This window comes from Delphinus delphis, chromosome 8 (assembly GCF_949987515.2).
Source record: "Delphinus delphis chromosome 8, mDelDel1.2, whole genome shotgun sequence".
Classification (NCBI taxonomy): domain Eukaryota; kingdom Metazoa; phylum Chordata; class Mammalia; order Artiodactyla; family Delphinidae; genus Delphinus; species Delphinus delphis.
Genome location: NC_082690.1, coordinates 94,882,328 through 94,901,998, shown reverse-complemented (window position 1 = coordinate 94,901,998; position 19,671 = coordinate 94,882,328). Strand labels below are relative to the sequence as shown.

Below are 19,671 nucleotides of genomic sequence, written 5' to 3'. Positions count from 1 at the left end.
AAGAAAATAAGACAGAGGCCTCCCTGCGCCGGGCCACCCCGCCCTGGCCCAACATGGGCTGCGGTTAGCAAGGACCCTGCCAAGATGGTTGGTTCCTCGGGGAGAGGCCTGTGCTGAGCGGGCCCGGGCTGGGGTGGGCTGGGAGCAGGGTGGTCCTGGGCCTTGCAGTCCCCCTTTCTTCTGGGGTTGCACAGTGGAGACAGACCTAGGGCCACAGAGCCTGAGGCACGGAGCACCTACGGGGGCAGCTGTCACAGCCCCAGGCCCCAAGGGTCAGAAGTGGAAGGATGCTCTGAGTCTCAGGACCCTTGGATGTGAGCACAGAAGGGGCCCGCGAGAATACCCCTGCCGCCACCCGATTGAGGTGTGAGGAGGCCGAGGACCAGGAGGCTGACTTAGCTTAAGCCTCGTCTGGGCAGAAAACCTCCAGCCTTGTATGCAGGGTAAGGCCCAGGGAGGAAAGACCCGGAGGAGAGAGTGGAGGTGGGCAGCTCTTCTCCCATCGGCCTGCTCCACGCAGCTGTGCCGCCTCCCACGATCTCCATCTTTAGCCCTCAAATAAATCCCTCAGCCTGACCCTCTTCCACTCCCTCCCCAAGACAGTGCTCTCTCAGCTGCCTCTCCCCCGGGCTCATCTATCTTCCCGGAGAACCCAGGTCTCCCCTCTCCCCCGCCTCTTACCCCGCGCTCACCTCCAGCCACCACCACGCACTCCGTCTCCCCCCACTCTGCTCCTCCCCTCAACCCCAGGCCCCCCCACCCCGTGCAGGGTACTGGGCTGCCTCCTTCCCCATCCGTGTCCCTCCCAGCCCAGCCCACGCCTGCGTGTCACCTCCACCAGCACCTCTGGATCCCACCACGGGACCGAGTCCACAGAGACTCAACAGCAACCCCCCAGTGGCAGACACGTCACCTTTTTCTAGCCTTCTCCCCGGCCTCAAAGAAAGAAAGCAGTCATATATCTAGATGCCTCCAGTGGGCTTCTCCCCTCCCGCTGGCCTCCCCCTCAGAGAACCCTGGGGGGCTGAGGAAGGAGCGGAAAGACTGAGCTAAGCCTGCAGGAAATTAAACATGAAATGAAAACAAGCGCCTCTGATTCATTCTCTCATCCTGCCCCCAGTCCCCCATTCCAGACCACCGATAAAGGGGGATCCCGTTTCAGCGGCACAGAGAGGAGACCCGATCTACCCTTGGCTCCCAGTGGGCGGCCTGGGCCCGGACCCCAGGAGCCCCAGGAGGACAGGAAGCCCCGGGAGGCTGTGGGGCAGCGGCTGAGACTCCAGCCCAAGAGAGGGCCGGCTCCGGGGGTGGGGGTGGGGGACCCAGGAGAGCGCCTCTCCTACACCAGAGTCAAGACAGGAAACAGAGTGATGCTGAAAGAGATGCCAGCAGCGCTCTGTGTGTGTGTGTGTGTGACACGCATGCTTGTGTACTGGGACGAGCTGCAGCCTCACCCTCCCTCCTCACCCCCACTCTCCGCACACTAACATGGGCCACACACAACCCCCCCCCCCCCCGCCCCGTCTTTTCTGACTTCTTTCTTCTAGCAAAAGACAGCAAGGAAGGTCAGGAGCTATAAGATAAACAAGTGTGAAGTACTCTAAAAACTCTGTGACAGCATTTCCCATCTAGCTCACCTGCTGCCCTCAGAGGCACCACCCCTGGAAAGAGGTCAGCACAGATATTGGCCCCATTTTCCAGATGCAGAAACTGAGGCCAGTGGTTATGCCAGGCACCCCAGTGGGCACCCATGGGCGAGCAGCCTCTATGCTGCCGCATGGTGAATCCGTCCAGGCCTCAGGCCCAGCTCCCTCCCCCTCGTCCGAGGAAGCTCCATGCTCTCAGCAAGACTGCTGGCGGGGGCGGTGTGCTGTTCGGGGTGTGCCCACGTGCACCTCAGTCAGCAGCGGGTAGGTGCACATCAAGCTGCCAGGAATCTCCCTCCACGGAGCTCAGAGGTCTGCCCTGGACTCAGCTTGAAGCCCTTTCTGGTTTGGAAGCTGAGCCCTGCTCACTCCCCCTCTCCCACCCTCCCCCGTCCCCGTCACCCCCTCCCCAGATCCCAAGTCACTGGCAGGAGTGACAGATCCCAAGGCGAGCTCCTGCCCCTGAGCCTTAGGAAAGTTCTCAGCCTGCCAGAAACTTTGCTCCTGCAAAAGGAAAAGGACCCACCCCACCTCCACCCCCATGGCCAGAGACCCTGGCTCACACACCTGACTCAGAGCCCGCCCTCCCCATGCAGTACCTGGTCAGGTCACGCCAACACCCCACCCCCATGCTCAGTGCCAGGCGGGCCTCCTCTCCTCCTCGGCACCAGGCTACTCGTCAGCCTGAGATTTTGCAGCAGCTGCCTCTCTTCGAGGCACCGTGGCGACCCCCTCCACCTGGCATTTGAGGCCCCCCACAATCTGGCTCCCACCTCCATGGTCCTTTCCCTCCCATCACTCCCCCAACTGGCAGCGTGGCCTCCCGAGGTCTCCTGAGTGTGCCCTGCTGTTTCTAAACTCGGCCTGGACTTCCGTCCCTCCAGCCAGCACTCGGAGCCCAGCCCCAGCCTTCCCTCCGCAAAGCCGTCCCTGACTGCCTCTGGAGCCCGACGGAACCCCTGTCCCCCAGAGAATCTTTAACCCAGGGTGTTCTGAGCCGGGAAACTCTTTCCGACAGAAGTCTGCACAGAGGATTCAGGAAGTGGGAATCCTGAACCTGGGTGGAGAGGTCCCAGGAAGCCCAGACCTTTTGGAAAATGATGGCAAACCACATGTGTGCAATCGTCCAAGAGAATGATTTTCTGGGTGAGCGCTCACAGCTCTTATCAGATTCTCCCCAGGAGTCTGTGGCCCCAGTGGATCAGGCCGCCCCCCATGTTGGGGTTGGTTAGATGACCGCTAAGATGACTAGTGGCGTGTGTTTTGTGTGTGTGACACTTGCCTGCTCTAGATTCTGAAGCTTAGAAAAATGAAGCTACTGGCCCAAGATCAGGCCCACATGATAAACTGGAATAAAGTGCCTTCCAGGCTCTCAACGTCTATCATTCTAGATTGTAAACTCTTGAGGATAAAGGCCGAGGCAGACACGTTACCTGTACCCCCATGGCCTCGACCCTACACTGCAACTGGTGAGACTCAAGGGAAAGGCTGGCACTGCCCGAAGGCGGGGCCTCCAGCTCCTGGCCTGACCCCCGTGACAACTGCTCTGTCCTGCAGGTCTGGTTCCAGAACCGGAGGGCCAAGTGGAGGAAGAGGGAGCGTTTTGGGCAGATGCAGCAGGTTCGAACCCACTTCTCCACGGCCTACGAGCTGCCCCTCCTCACCCGAGCGGAGAACTATGCCCAGGTACGTGCCTGTCCCCAGCCCCTCACGCTCTGAGAAGGGGCACCGTCCCCGGAAAGAGGACTCGGGGCCCATTCCGGGCGTGTGCGTTCCTCCAGAATGTGGGAGGCCCGGAGCTCCTTCTGTCCGACGTAAGTGTTGACCCAGCCTTGGCTGGACTTTAGGGAAGGAAGCCCGGGGCGGTGAGAGTGGCGTTTTCTTCTGCCACTTTGGCCACTTGCGCTGTGAGCATCAGAACCGAGGAAGCTTTGCTGAAGGCCAGGGGGGCCTCCGGGCCCCCGGGAGCCACTCCGAGTGTTTCCTAGGAGAGGGGTCCTAAAGCCTGGAGGCCTTGAGGCAGGGCTGGAATGAACATGGAGTCCTTAGTCATCCCAGCTCCAGCGCTTTCTCGCTACAGGCAAGTCACAAGCTCTCTGAGCCTCGGTTTCTTCACCTGTGAATTGGGCTTTAAAAAGCATCTGCCTCAACTCTTTTAGAGGTTGTTCGAAGGTCTAAATTAGATTGTGCAAAAGTGCTTTGTGACTTATCCAGTTTCAGAAAGGTTGTTTTGCGTGTTCACGGCTCTCCCAGGAGTCTGTCCCATCTTCTCCCATATTCCTCCATGGCTGTCAGTCATTCCCTCGTCCTGGGGCATTTGAGTCCTCAGTGGGATGCAAAGGGACAAGAAGTAGTGTGAGTAAAGTCAGGCAGCCTGGACACTTGGAGGGATGTAATTTTGGCTGAGTCCCCAGTTCTATCTCCCCATAAACGCTGAGAGGAAAATGGGTCCAGAGGTGGAAGCTGGGGAGGGAAGGGATTACAGCTGCACAGATAGAAGACAACATGTCCAGGTCGACCCCACCTGCTGCCTGAACACCTTCCATGTGCCCCCCCACCTCACCCCACCCCCAGCCCGGCTCCATCCCTCCCCTCACCACCTCCTGAGGCAGCCCTTTCAGTCCCGGAAGTTACTTCTGAAGCCTCAAGGGCTCGAGCCCCTGGAAGGCCCCCGCTGTCCACCCCATCCCCTCCACACCACAGCCTGCAAGCCCACAGCCCATGTTCCCAGTGCCAGAGCTCTCTGGGTTCACGTCAGCTCCCGTCTATCAAGTCTCGAGGGCCTGCCAGGCCTGGGGAAGAGCCAGAGACGAGTGAGACAGTCGCTGACCCTAGCGGTCCACGGATGCAGAGACAAAGTCTGCATCTGCCTTTAAGTTGCGGGCTGCCCTCAGCTGGTGAGCTGTGTCCCCAGGACAGCCCTTTCACTAGACGCTTGATGAAATTTCAAGTTTAAAACGGAACCTCTGTCTGCCGCTCGCTCGCCTGGCCCTGGGAACAGAGGAGCCAGAGCCTAAAAGCCAAAGGCTCCTAAGGGGCTAGATGGCCATAAAGGTTTTGAGAGGCTCCCAAGCAAACGCTCCGGAATGGTTTCATCATCAGGGTGGGCTCGTAAGTGAGGAGAGGTCGTCCGTGGGGGAGGGGAAAGCCCCGATGTACTCCCGCACCCCAGCCCCCGCCAGCCTGTGACATCTCTGCCTCCCCTCTCCCCAGATTCAGAACCCGTCCTGGATCAGCAACAACGGGGCTGCCTCACCGGTGCCCGCGTGCGTGGTCCCCTGTGACCCTGTGCCCGCCTGCATGTCCCCTCACGCTCACCCCCCCGGCTCTGGGGCCAGCGGCGTCACCGACTTCCTGGGTGTCTCTGGGGCTGGCAGCCACGTGGGCCAGACGCACATGGGCAGCCTGTTTGGAGCCGCGGGCCTCAACCCGGGCCTCAACGGCTACGAGCTCAACGGTGAGCCAGACCGCAAGACGTCGAGCATCGCGGCCCTCCGCATGAAGGCCAAGGAGCACAGCGCGGCCATCTCCTGGGCCACATGACGGAGCACCCCCGTCCCATCCCCGTGCCCTCCCCCATCTCGGGGCACTGGCCACGCCCATGCTTCCCAGGCCCCCAGCCACCCATTCGACTTTCCTCTTAGGAACCTGGCCCGGGGCCGGGGGCCTGACCCTCAGCACTTTCCGCCGCTCCAAGTCTGAGGCCCCGTGGACTGTTGGGAGGGAGGGGGCAGCAGACACTGAGGCCGAGCCCCCTGCTCCCGGCCAGAGGCAGTGGAGGAAGCCAGGCGGCCGAGTTTTGCAGCTTTGCATCCATTATAAGCTGAAGACCCTTTCTCCCCACTCCTGCTCCTCTGCCCTGCCCAGTTTGACCGTTGAGTCGAGGATAGACTCCCATGCAGACCCAGCAGTGGCCACAGTGCAGTCATGTCCGTCCTTCCCTCTGCTGTGTGGTCCCTTGGTCACCAGGCCAATGACTGTGTCTGAAGAACAGGCTGCCCTGCAGAGGCGGCCTCGGCCTTCCCATCTCCTTTTCTCTCCCTAAAAGCCCACGGAATCCCACCTCCTGGACCCAAGGCACCCGCCTTGCCTTCACCCTGGATGGCGAGGAGTCCCCGTCCTGCTGTCCCCTGTGCTGGGCACACCCGGTGGGATTGGGCAGAGAGAGAGACGAGCTGGAGCTGAAGGATCCTGCTGCCACCCAGCAACGCTGGCCCCGGAGGACGCACAGCCGCCCTCGCACCCCGAGACCCTGGATATGGGTGAACAGTGCAAGGGAGGATGCAGACCGCCCACGGTACCCATGAAGCTGGAAGGAAGCTTCCAGGAGCAGGGAGGGCTGCAGGGAGGTGTCCAGGGGAGTGGGGGGCAGGGTCTCGTGCACACAGGTCCGCTCTCCGGCCACCTGACATCCCGCTGCAGGCAGGATGACGGCGACAGTGGGCAGGTCTGGGTAGCTTTTTCTCCATCCATTCGAGCCCCTCCAGGAGGATCTGGAGGTGCTTGTCCCTCCCCATGTCCCATTCTGGTCACTCACTGGGGCTGCTGAGCAGTGTCCTGGTGTGGAAGGACTTACACCTCAGACACAGCAGCTAAGCCGGCGGGCACGGTGGCAGAGGACCAAGAGCAGCTGCAGGACCAGCCAGAGGATGAGTGCACGCTCACTCGGGCTCCAAGCGGCAGGCCAGCCCCTACACGGCCTTAGGTGGCCCTCAGCCTTCTCCAGCGCCACCCCTGCCCAGAGCCTTCCACTCAGGCGGAGGCTCTGTGTTCCTCTGGGCGTAGGGCAGAGAGCGCCTGCCCTTGCACTTCTGCCCTAGGGGATGGGAGACCCCAGCCCCTCGCCCTGGCCTCCGGAAGGGCTCGTGGGGCTGAGCTCCTCTGAGTCACTTGCTCTGTTCCAGACACAGAGGTCAGGATGCTCTCTGGAAGCAGATTTCCCCGCCTGCAGGGAGGGGCCTCCTTCTGCAGGGGTGCCACCTCTGCCGATATGAGGCCTGCAGCTTGAGTTTAGGCTCCAGGGCCCAGCCGTCACCTAAGCTCGGGGCACAGGGTACCTGTCCTCCAAAGCAGGCCTTTCAGAGCCCTGGGAAGCCCCCTGGCAGGTAGCCCCTGGGGAGAAGGGCCTGCCTTTTCTCCTTTCTACCCCGATTCTGTCAGTGAGGAGGGCCAGGTCCACCAGGCCCAGAGGCCTGGACACAGGACAGCCTCTTGGGTGGTGGGCAGGGAGGAGTGAGACCCTCCCCCTTGAGCTGCTTAGGTTTTCGGGGACATCGTGGTCTCCACCTCTGTCTCATGTTCTCATGTGCTCCAGAAACAAGACTGGGGAAGGAGCTGGCTTTGACTTCCCTTAACAAGAGTCAGACCTCTTTGTGAACCGTAGCTCTAGAGTTGACCTTCTAGAAGTGAAAAGGGTCTTGGATATTGAATTAAATGTTCCTGGAGGCTTGGCTTTAGTGTTTCGTACATTTGAGGATCTTGGACTGACTCTCAGGAAGCCTTTTCCAGTTCTGAGGTTGGCGGAAACAACTCAAACTCCCAGAATCTAGAAAGAGGAAGGAAGAAATGGCCTTAGGCTGGAGACAATCCCCCAGTTCCTCCTTAAATGCCCTACTGGCTGGGAAGGACATGAGAGGGACTTTCGCCAGGGGTATGTGCTCCCCTGGGAGAGAATCAGACAGAGAGAAAGAACTAGGATAGCCGCAGAGGAGGAGGGAAGGGAGAAGGAGGGCCCTAAGTGGAATCTTCTGGAAGGGACCCCAGGCATCAATTCCTCTCTGTGTCTGCTTTCTGCCTGGGCCAGACCTAAGTCAGGCAACCCAAAGCTTGAGAAGAAAAAGCTTCCGATAGAAGAAGGCTGTGTGTCTCTGGCTGTCTGTCCCACCAACACAGTCAAGTATCTAGGATTAAAATGTTGGTGTAACATGTCCCTATGCATCTCCCCACAGGTAGCTTCCCAGCCCCAGGCCTGTCCTCACCCTGTCCCAGCCCTCAAGGGCCTGCCTGACACTCCGAGAATCCCAGAATCGCCCAGTGGGGAGGCATTAGAAACCCTCTAGTTAGCCCAATCCCTTCACAGTGGAGATGACCCTGGCCCCCAGGGGGGCACGTGACCACCCTGAGCCGTGTTTCACCTGAGGCAGAGCTGAGCGAGGGGCTCTGATGGCCGGTGCTGCGCAGAGCTCCCCTGGTCAGGAGGCTGGGCCCAGGCCTTCTGCCTTGTCAGCTGCTGGGGCGGGAGGTGCCCCTGCAGCCTCTCCCGTGATGACTAAGCAAGCTTGGGCGACTCTCTGGGGCTGGCGGCGTCCTCAGGAGTGAGGTTTCATGAAGGCAGGTGCAGAGGAGAGTGGACCCTCTCTGGGGGTCACTGCTAAGCCAGTAAGCTAAAAGAGGTGGGGTTTTCTTTGCTATTTGCCTAAGATCTCAACAGAGATGGCCACGCAAGCCGGAAGTGATGGGTGGCTGGCAGGCCCATGGGCAGCCTTCCCACACTGCCAGCCTCTGATCCCTGCTGGGAACCAGTCTCGGCAGCCAAGGCCTGACACTACTAAGCTGCTGCTACCACCCTCAGATGCCCTCACTGCTCCCAGGGCATGGGAGGAGAGGGCTCTGGGGACACACAGAGAGGCTTGTCCCCAAGTCTTCAACGGCACTTGGAAGACATGGGCTTTGGAACTTTCCTTGAATTCGTTCAACTATACTTGATTCTCAGCTCTCACCACCATGCCTCCAGCTTGGGGAAGCATGGTGGCCAAGTTAGTTCAAAGACACTGCAAGGGGGTGGGGTAGCAATCGTGAGGTGGGTTCCCAGCGCCCATGGCTGCAGCCACACTGGGCCCAGTGACAGTGTCCCCTCCGCCCTCATTCCCGCTGGGTGGACAAGAGGAACTCTTCCAGGAAAAACCACCACAAATCCCGCTTCCGCAGCCATTCCCTCTCAGGGCTGGACTCTCTGGGGCTTTGGGTCTGCGTGATGGCCTGTCAGGTGCCAAAGCAAACAGGCCTAGCGGGAGTGAGGATGGCTGGCAACCAGGCCCCCAGGGTAATAATCCGTGATCATGAAAGAGAAAAACGAGAAGACAACAAACACTCAACTTCTCAAAGTCACTGGGAGCCCACGAGACTTCCCTGAGGATGCTGGAGGGAGGGGAAGGTGTTCCAGTGAACAAAACATTACCTGCCCTTGCCCCGCCCCTTCTTCCCCTTCACATACATACATAGAGCTAGGCCTTTATACTACTGATTTTGAAGGACAGTTTTCAATGTCTAATAGTCTGTTTGGTGTGCAGTGGTTGAAAAGAGAGCTGAGTGCTGGAAGGAACATGAACCTCAATCAATACTGACTGTTCTCCTTGTAAGATACCATAACCCTGTATAAATGCAACTTTTCTTTTAGCTTGATGGCCTGGGGTGGAATATTAAAAATATATATGAAAAAGACATTAAAACTTCAGAAAAATGTATAAAAAAATGAGGTCGGTTCCATAAAATTTTACTGCCTATACCACCATGTAACTACATTATAGCAAAAATATTAAAAGAAACGTTCTTGCCTTTTAAAGTAAGTTATTGCACTTACATCTTTGGGGGAGGGGAGGACTGTTGATGAGAAGAGGACGTAGGGGCCCAGGCACGGGGCCAAATGGAGCACTGATGCCGCTGCGCGCGCCCAGCGCACCCTTGGCTGGGCACAGCCCAAACTGTCTGTTTGGTTGTTGTTTGCAATAAACTCCTTCTCCTTCCTCCTCTCAACTGGAACCTGTCTGTTTTGTTCCTGACTTGTGACAGATGAAATGTGATCGGAGGGGCCTCTGAAATCTCACGTTAATTGAAGTCGGCAAAAAATACTAACAGTGCCCTTTTGAACTGCTGACACAGTACAGAATGGATTACCAGGGCTAGATTAACAACAGGTGGCCGGCTAGGGCTCCTGCACAAAGAGGGGTGCGTGGCCTGCGAGGGGCTGGAGCGCCACCCCCCTCATCCCAGAGGACCTGCTTGCACAGCAGGCAAGCAGCAGAGGGGGGAAGGGGGGGAAACAGGGGCTGCCCCTGCATCTCCAGTGCGCTCATCATGGCCCCTCGATGTCACTGGTACCATCTGTGTTTCCAGGGTCTGTTCCGAAAGCAAGGGGCGAGCCAGGGCATGGAGGTCCAGGGTGGGGAGACCTGGCTGCTTGGCACAAAGAGTGCAGGACAGGCTTCCAGGAGAGGCAGGTCCCCGTCCTGGCTCTACACTTAGTGGCTGAGAGAACTTGCAGGAGGTTTGTTTGGGGGATTTTTAAAGCAAAGCTCTAAATACAAATTATGGAGCAGGGGTGGGGGGCCCAGGTTCTGCTATGGAATAGATGCTTCCTTGCTTTCCAGCATGAAGGTGACTCAAGGAAGAGGCAGTTACTCTCCAAGGGAGCCCCCCCCCCCCCTGCTCCCCGTGCCGAGGGGGAGACACCTTCGTTCGCCAAATGACCTGACTGACCCTCAGCTCTCACATCTGAAGGAGGGGAAGAAGCCTGTCCCTGCCCAGTTCACCAATGCGGGGGGAGGATTAAATGGAGATGACACATGCATGGACTTTGTAAGCTGATGTGGCAATGGTGACATGAAGGACCACGATTACTCCCTCCGGCTACCAGCTCTGAGTCCGACGGGAGACTCCTTTTCATCTTTTTCCAACTATTTAAATGCTGCTTTCTTGGAGACACATCTCAGATTCGGTACCTGTAGGGTAAGTTCTCGTTCAATATGGACCTAGATGGTTTTAGGTTGGCTCGAGCTGGGAACTTGTTTTTAAAAATGACCCTTTTCATCTATTAGGGTCATGGCAGCTCTTGGACTCTCCACACCAAGTCACTGCTAAGTCCCAGGGTGGGAACAGAAGCAGAGGGAGAAATGCCTTGTGCATGGGAAGCCGCCTGCCTTGCACCCCTGCTTAGCAACCCCAGTAACCTGGAGTCCAGATGAGCGCTACTGCCAAAGGGCAGGATGGCTCGACAGGGCCATTTGGGCCTCCCTGGTGACTCACGTAACCCATCCCTGGGACTTGTGCCTCCAAGGAGTGTCTCCGGGGAGGACCAGGCCAGCAGGGCTTCCTTGAATATCTACTATAGCTCAGCCGTTCCCTGTCTGGCCGCCAGGACCACTCACTGCTCCCCAAACCATCTGGTTTCACTTGGCCACAGTAGTGGACTTGCCATCTGTCTGCTTCGAATGCCTGTGCCCCGTCGCCAGCCCTCTTTACCGGGAAAACTCCTGTTCGTGCTCTGTGGCCTCCAAGTGATAATGTCCTCTGTGAAGATCTTTCTCAACACCACGCCTCACCCCAGCTTCCACCCCCAGGCCGGTGGTTGCTCCTTCTGTGCTCCCACAGAACTGTTTGTAATAGTGTCTCAGCACAGAACACCGTGTGATTTCCCTGTGTATCTGCCTGACCAGCCCACGTGTCTACAAAGCTCCGAAAGAGGGCCAATTCCGTTCACGTCTGAACGCCTCAGAAAATAGTACAATGAGGAAGTGAGAGAACGAATGGGAAGGCGGGGCCGAGGGGAGGCTCAGTTTTGGTTTTGAATGGGAAGAGGAAGGCTAGAGATGGGCCTGGAGTGAACTCAGAGCCTCTGCTTGGCCGTGGACCCTGCCCACCCTGCTCCTCAAGGGGTCACGTGCACCCCTGACGAGCCAAGCCCAGGACTGGAAGGCTGACCTCTTTGTTTCGTGTCCCCGGGGCTGGGCCGGCACAAGGCCAGCTCCCTAAAATGGCCCGAGACGTCTTGTGTCTGAGAGTGCTCATCTCAGAGCTTTTCCACTTACCCTTGGGCTCAAACCCTTCCTCTCCCCAGCCATCCCTCCACCATCCTTATACCCCTAAGCCTTCCACACCTCCACTCTACCTCAGGGGCGGTCTGTAGATAGCTTCTTTCCAACCTCCAGAGAAACTGCTCTTGCTGTCAGCTTCTCACCAATCCCATTGTCCCAGGTCTCGCTACAAGAACAACTGCCAACCTCAGGGCACCACAAGCTGGCTGGTCTGTGATTCGGCAGAAACCCTTGATTAGGCCGGTCGGGGTGATGCAGCAGTGGGGGTCCTTCTCCTCACACAGGCTCAGACTTGCATGCTCAGCTGCTCAGGAACGAGAGGCCCTCCACAAACAACCCATCCCTCAAAACAGGGCTCAGAAGTGAGAAGATGCGTGCCAGCTCCAGAGACAATGGGGTGTGAGAGTCGACATTTTCCCGGGAATTCTGTGATTCCATACAGATTTTCCTTTTTTAGCTCCACACAGACCAACAGGCTTTAGGAAGGGCAAACTTCCAAAAGAAGCTTCAGTCGATGACCCTGTGCACACCACGTGTTAGGTGTTGCCTTAACTAGCTGGGAATAAACCCACGGTGGGGCCCACATGAGATGCCCCCAGAGCCTTGGTCGAGATGCAGTTCAGATAATCCAGGGGCTGCAGCGTTCTCGCCACACCTCCTGAGATTTCTCTTTTGGTTGCATCACAAGCCCCCCACCCCATCCCTGCTCTGTCCTCTACCCACAATGGAGCTCTGCCATTTTTAGGCTCTGGGGGAAAAGGAAGAGCTCCCTGTTGTTATGACACTAAGGCCAAGCTACATTATGGAGAGAGAGAGAATGAATAAATGAGTGAGGGAGTGAGTATGTGTGTGTGTCGGGAGAACAAGGGAAGGAAGAGAAGAATGCCCAAAGGCTGCCCACATCTCCTCTCTGAGATAGGTTTGAACAGAAAGCTCTGTCCAGAGGAGGGCATAGCAAAGCACGGGCCGGGAGGCTGTGTGGTGAGCGAGAGACAGGAGAGCTGGATTTAAAAACTGACTTTTCAACTTATTAGCTTGGTTATCTTAGGCAAGCCATTAAAATCCTCTGATTTTCCATTTCTTCATCTGTAAAATGGGGAAAACCAACTCCTGCTGATCTCATAGGAAGTGAGATAAGTGGTTATGAAGTCCCAAAGAGTCAAAATACTTGAAAATAGGGAAGAGCTGTAGAGACAGGAGGAATCACGCACTCTGACGGTTGGGAAGGGCTGACAGGGTTGACTTCTATCCGAGTGGCTAAGGGCAGGATGCCAAAGGCTAAGGTACTGTTTCACAAAGGTGTGTCACCAGAATATAAAGCCCTGAGATCCTCGATATTATATTTATGGGCTGGGGAACGTGGGTGGTAAGCGATCTCGTGGTGAGTGGTGTATTGGTCTGCGTGGGCTGCCATAACAAAATAGCACCCATTGGGTGGCTTAGACCATAGATGTTTATTTTCTCACAGTTCTCGGAAGCTAGAAGTCCATGATCAATGTGCCTGCAGATTTGTCTTCTAGTGAGGCCTCTCTTCCTGGCTTGTAGACAGCCACCTTCTCACTGTGTCCTTACGTGGTCTTTGCTCATGCAGAAAGAAAGATCTGGTGTTTCTTCCTTTTCTTACGAGGATATCAGTCCTAATGAATTAAGATCCCACCCCATGACCTCACTTAAACTTTACTACCTCCCTATAGGCCCTATCTCCTAAACCAGTCACACTGGGGGGTTAGGGCTTCACTATATTAACTTTAGTGTGGGGGGCGGGGAGATACAATTTGATCCGTAACAAGCAGTGTGGCTGGTATGTTATATGGGTGAAGTGGCTGTTCTTCTCAACCCCATATCTCAAAGGATTTCAACATTTCCCAGCAAGTTCCCCAGTGAGTCCAGCAACCACTCAGCTCAGTGCCTTGTCACTTACTACCTAGGCTACTGCTTAAGTAGTTACATCCCATTTCTGATCCCTCCCTGCTCCACTCCATCATTTGTGTCAACACGGTGGTGTCAAAGACTAGCTCTGATCACGTCCCCAAGCAGAACAATCATCTGAAAGGCCTTCACACTGCCCACAGACATTTCAGCTCTTTTGTTTAGCCCTAAACCACTCTCCAGCCTCATCATTTCTAATGTCCCAACCTGGAGTCAGTGCTCCTACAAATCTAGGATATCCAGTATACTTCCTCATCTTCTTGTTTCCTTTCACTCCCCCCAGGTCAAAGTGCCTGCCTGACCTCCCAGCACACCCCTATCCATATAGTGCCCATCTCCACCTATTAATTCTCCAAAACCTACCTCAAGTCTCACCCTCTTCACCAAGTCAGAAGCGACCACAGCAGGGAGTGTGTGCAATTCACCCTTAATCGTTCAGTTGTGTACAGTAGACAGGACTATAAGGGTCTTATTTCCTGTATTAACTTGATTATAAGCTCCTCGAAGGCAGAAAAGCTATCTTCTTCACCTACTTACCTGTAACACCTGGTACAGTAATATAGCAAGCATTTAATAAACATCAGCTAGATGCCTGGCAAATCTGCCGTCTACATCAAGAACACAACAGAAAACACTAAACAGAGGCAATGGAACTGGAGGTAGCCTAGACCTGAGGCCTAAGCAAACGTCCAGGTAAAGGAGAAAGACGCTGGTCCATGACAAAGCCAAGGAACTGTGAAAGGTGACAGCTTTTAACGACCATTGAAAAAAGAATCATCTTTATTGAGGTATTACTTACATAAAATGCACCAATTTTACATGTAGAGTTGGATGTTTGGACATGTGACCATCACCACAATCAAAATATAGAACATTCTCCTCACCCCAGAAAGTTCCCCTGTGTCTCATCCCAGCCGATCCCCAGCAATAGATAATGTTGATCTACTTTCTGTCACTCTAGATTAGTTTTGCCTGTTGTAAAACTTCTAATAAGTGGATTGTATTTTTACTCATAAGAGTACGTTTGTATGTATGTATAGTACGTATGTACAGTATGTACATTTTTGTGTCTGGCTTATTTGCTCGCCTATCTCGGAAAAGCATCCATGTCGCGTCTCAGTTCATTATTTTTATTGTGTAGATGTATTCCATTTATGGATATACCACAATTTGCCTTTGCATTCATCTGTTGTTTAACATTTGAGTTTTTTCCAGGTTTTGGCTATTATGAATAAACCTGCCATGAACATCTGTGTACAAGTCTTTGTGTGGATATATATTTTCTATGTTTTTTTCTTTTTTTAACACAAGGGTCTTCTATGTTTATTTTTCACACAAAGCCTTCCTCTGAATTCTTAAAATATTTTTTAAATTAATTTTTATTCGAGTATAGTCGCTTTACAATGTTGTGATAGTTTCTGCTGTACAGCAGTGAATCAGTTATACATATACATATATCCACTTTTCTAGATTCTATTCCCATATATGTCATTACAGAGCATTGAGTAGCGTTCCCTGCGCTATACAGAAGATTCTTTTTTGTTTTTTTTAAAGACATTGATGAATGAGTGTTGAATTTTGTCAAATTATCTTTTCTATATCTATTGAGATAATCATATGGTTATTCTCCTTTATTCTATTGCTGTTGTAAATTATATTGATTTTCAAATATTAGACCAACCTTATATTCTTTAGTCATATTGTATCATCCTTTCTGTATGTTGATTTGGCTTGCTAATTTTTTAAAAAAGAATTTTGTGTCTATGCTCAGGAGGGCTATTGGTCTGCAGTCTTCTTTTCTTGCAATGTTTTTGTCTGGCTTTGGTATCAGGGTAATAATGGCCACACAAAATGAGTTGCCACATATTTCTATCTTTTCTATTTTCTGAAAAGAGCTTGTGTAAGATTGGTATTATTTCTTAATATCTGATAGAATTTGCCAGTAAAACTATATGGGCTTAGATTTTTCTTTGTGGAAAGTTTTAAACTACAAATTTGATTACTTTAACAGATATGTGGCTATTTAGATTTTCTATTTCTTCTTGAGGTAGTTTTTATCACTTTGTGTCTTTTGAAGTTTGTGTCCATTTCATCTATATTGTAGAATTTAACAGTATAAAGTTTTCATATGTATTTCCCTTTTCATATTTTTAGAATCTGTACCAATGCCCCCGTTTGATTTGTGATACTGGTAATTTATTCTTTCTTTTTTTCCTTGAACAGTCTAGTTATTGATCTTTTTAAAGAACCAGCTTTTGTTTAATTGATTTTTCTCCACTGTTCGTCCATTTCTATTTTATTTCCACGCTTATCTTTATTCTTTCTTCTACTCACTTTGTATTTAATTTGCTCTTTTCAATTTTCTTAAGGTAGTTGCTTAGATAATTGATTTTAGTTCTTTCTTTCTTTAAAAAAAATATTTGGCTGCGTTGGGTCTTAGTTGTGGCACACGGGATCTTAGTTGCAGCACGTGGGATCTTTCGTTGTAGTGCAGGGGCGCTCTAGTTGTGGCATATGGGCTCCAGAGCACGTGGGCTCAATAGTTGTGGCACAAGGCTCTCTAGTTGTGGCACACGGGCTCTAGAGCACATGGGCTAAGTTGCCCCGTGGCATGGGGGATCTTAGTTCCCCGACCAGGGATCTAACTCATGTCCCCTGAGTTGGAAGGCAGGTTCTTAACCCCTGGACCACCAGGGAAGTCCCTCTTCTTTTCTAATATTAGCACTTCAAGTATAGATCTCCAAGTACTCCACCTGACACATTTAAATACATTGCTTTCAATTTCATTCAGCTAAAAATATTTTCTAATTTACTTCTTTTTCTTTATTAACCCATGCATTTAGAAATATGTTATTTCATTTCTAACTATTAGGGATTTCCACGATATCTGTTATTGACTTAATTCCACTGTGATCAGAGAACATACTTTTTGTGTGTGTGAGTACATTGGCATTCTGCTGATGAAAGATTAAAGCTTACAAAGATAGAGACAAGCCTAATCAAACTCCTTCGTTCTTAAAATTATTTAGATGAGAAAAACAAATACCACTGATTAAGTCATTTGCCTCAGGTCTTACGGTGAAAGGCACAAGCCTCTAACCTCTGAGGCTAGACCTCTTTCTAGTATACTTCACCATCTTCAAACCAGCATCAAGTGTTCGTGAATTATACATCTGTTTATACTTCATCCAAACTTATTGTTTGCTTTAAACATTGTCTTGTCAGGAAACCTTCTCAAAGTCTCATTTTATCTCAGCGTATTTATCAAGGAATCTTTTATTCTAACCTAGGACTCGTTGGAATTCCACACACACTGCTCTCAACCTGAACTTTTTTTTTATTTCCATTTTTATTGTATATGTATATATATTTTTTAAATTTAATATTATTCATTTATTTTTATACAGCAGGTTCTTATTAGTTATCTTTTATACATATTAGTGTATATATGTCAATCCCAATCTCACAATTCATCCCACCACCCCCCACCTCCACTTTCCCCCCTTGGTGTCCATACATTTGTTCTCTATATCTGTGTCTCTATTTCTGCCTTGCAAACCAGTTCATCTGTACCATTTTTCTAGATTCCACATATATGCATTAATAGACAATATTTGTTTTTCTCTGACTTACTTCACTCTGTATGACAGTCTCTAGGTCCATCCACGTCTCTACAAATGACCCAGTTTCATTCCTTTTTATGGCGGAATGATATTCCATTGTACATAGGTACCACATCTTCTTTATCCATTTGTCTGTCGATGGGCATTTAGGTTGCTTCCATGACCTGGCTATTGTAAATAGTGCTGCAATTAACAACAGGGTGCATGTGTTTTTTTGAATTATGGTTAGAGAACATACATTTTTTATGTTTTCATTTCCTCTAAAATTGAGACTCATTTTATGGTGCAACACATTGGTGGTGAATATTGTATGTGCACCTGAGATGAATGTGTATTCAGTTATTGGTGGATGAAGTGTTCCATAACTGTCAATTAAGCCAAAGTGGTTGATAGTGTTATTCAGGTCATCTATAGCTTTCTGATTTTTCTATCAACCTGTTATGTCAATTACTGAGAGAGGAGTGGTGAAATATCCAAATATAATTGTGGATTTTCTGTTTCACTTTCAGTTGTCAGTTTTTTGCTTTATACATTTTGCAGCACTGTTATTTAGTTCCTACATACTTAGGATTACTTGTTTTCTTTATGAATTGACTCCTTTATCATTATATATTATTCCTCTTTCTCCCTGGAAATGTTCCTGTTTTGAAGTTTATTTTGTCCTTTATTGATAAAATCACTTCCAGTTTCTTGTGATTCATATTTGTCTACTATAATGTTTTCTATTCTTTTAACTCAACTGTATTTTACAGTGTTTTCCTCATAGATAGCATTTGGAATGATAATCTCTGTCCTTTAAGTAGAATGTTTAGGCCATTTACATTTAATGTAATTATTGACATGTTGGGGTTTACGTCTACTGTCTTGCTTTTTGTGTGTTTCCCATCTGTTCTTTGTTTACTCTTTTCTCAATCAATTCAATCCTTTTTGATTGAATATTTTTATGGTATTCCATCTCCAATATTGCCTTATTAGCTATGCCTCTTTTAAAAATGTTTTTAGCTGTTGCTCCAGGGTTTACAATGTGTATCTCTAACTTATCACAGTCTATCTTACAGACATCTTCCTGGTTTTCTTCCTAACTCACTGGCAACTCCTCAGTCTCCTTTTCTGGTTCTTCCTTATCTTCTCTACCTGTAAATCAGGCCACAGTCCTTTTCTCTTCTCTACCTATTCTGACTCTCTGGGTAATCTCATCTAGTCCTATGGTTTTAAATCCCAGCTATATATTCAGTCTTAACTTTTCCCTTGAGCTTTAGACATCTAACTGCTTAAGTAACACTACCCCTAGATGTCCAAAAGACATCTCAAACTTAACACATCTAAAGCGGAGCTCTTGATTTTCCCTCTCATACTTCTCTGTCCTTACCCCTGCCCGGTCTGCCATATTTCACTTAATAGTATCGCTCAGTTATAACAAAAACCTAGTAGTTAGCTGTGAATCCTCTATTGTTTTCATCTCCTATATCCAATTCATTAGTAAGTCCAATGGATTCTGCTCCCAGTATAACTCCTCACCATCTCTGTTGCTACCATCCTAGTCTAAGCCACTACCATCTCTCACTTGCACTCCTAAAATAGCTTCCTGATTTCCTTTCTTCCATTATTGTTCCCTACTGCCTTTTCTCCACATAGTAGCTGAAAGGATCTTTGAACAAAAATCCCATCCCCACTCCACTCCTCTGCTTAAAACCTTCCAGTGTCTTCCCATCACACTCACAATAAAAATCCAGAACTCTTTTGTCCAACATGATCCCAACAAAATTTGGTGCTGGCCTACTTTTCTGGCATCATCTCTACCATGCTCTCCACACACAATAAACTGCAGTCACACAGGAGTTCTTGCTGTTCTTAAAAACAAGCTGAGCTTTTTCCTGCCTGACGGACTTTACGCTAGCTCTTCCCTCTGCCTGGTATCTCCATGGTCCACTCCTTCTCAACATTAAGATCTGTGTTTAAATGCCACTCCTAACCGACCCATCTTAAATACCTCCTCATGCCCAAGTCACTATCCATCTCCCCTTTACTCTGCTGTTTTCTTCATAGCATTTTTTACCATTTGAAATTCTATTCATTTACTCATTTTGGTTGTCTTCCTTCTTAGAATGTACCTTTGACAAGAGTAGGCACTTTGTTCAATGCAACATCTTCATATTGAAAACAGTATCTGGCACATAGTAAGTGCTCAATAAATATGAATCCATCAAAATAGGCTTTTTATTTTTTAAAAGAAAAGAATCTTTAGGAGTCAACAGACTAAAAACATATGAGTGAAAATTTACTTTCTCCTGGTTCCTTGTCTGAAAACTGTTTGTTAGATATAATTCTTTTCATTAATAGACTGCAGGTTCTGGTTTGTCCACAGAAAGATTCCTCTACTGAGTGACTTACTAGGCTAATCCATCCTGAGAAGCAGATAATGATCTTTAGCCCAAGTTCTCATAGACAATGCTGTGTGCTGCTCAGTCTCATTGGATACTTTTGATGAACTGTCAAAGCCTGAAGGAGCCAGAAATCACTCCTTAGGAAATCCTAACTCGGAACACTTCCTATTTCCCAGACGTCCACATAGCATATAATACGCTGCACTGGGCTGCCAGATGTTTCCTTTCTATCCCACCATGTCCCAGGTCACCCTCTCCATTCAGATGGTGCAGCCATGGT

The 19,671-nt window shown here is 50.7% G+C and overlaps 1 protein-coding gene across 1 annotated transcript in view; it reads left to right on the top strand.

Annotated features, from left to right (window-relative positions):
• Positions 1-5,189, top strand: part of ALX4 (ALX homeobox 4) — a 39,799-nt gene extending 34,610 nt beyond the window's left edge. Inside the window, exons 3-4 of the mRNA XM_060017387.1 lie at positions 3,204-3,332; positions 4,860-5,189. Of these exons, the coding sequence (XP_059873370.1) occupies positions 3,204-3,332; positions 4,860-5,189 (459 nt within the window). The remainder of the gene's footprint in view (positions 1-3,203; positions 3,333-4,859) is intronic.
• Positions 5,190-19,671: the final 14,482 nt, after the last annotated feature.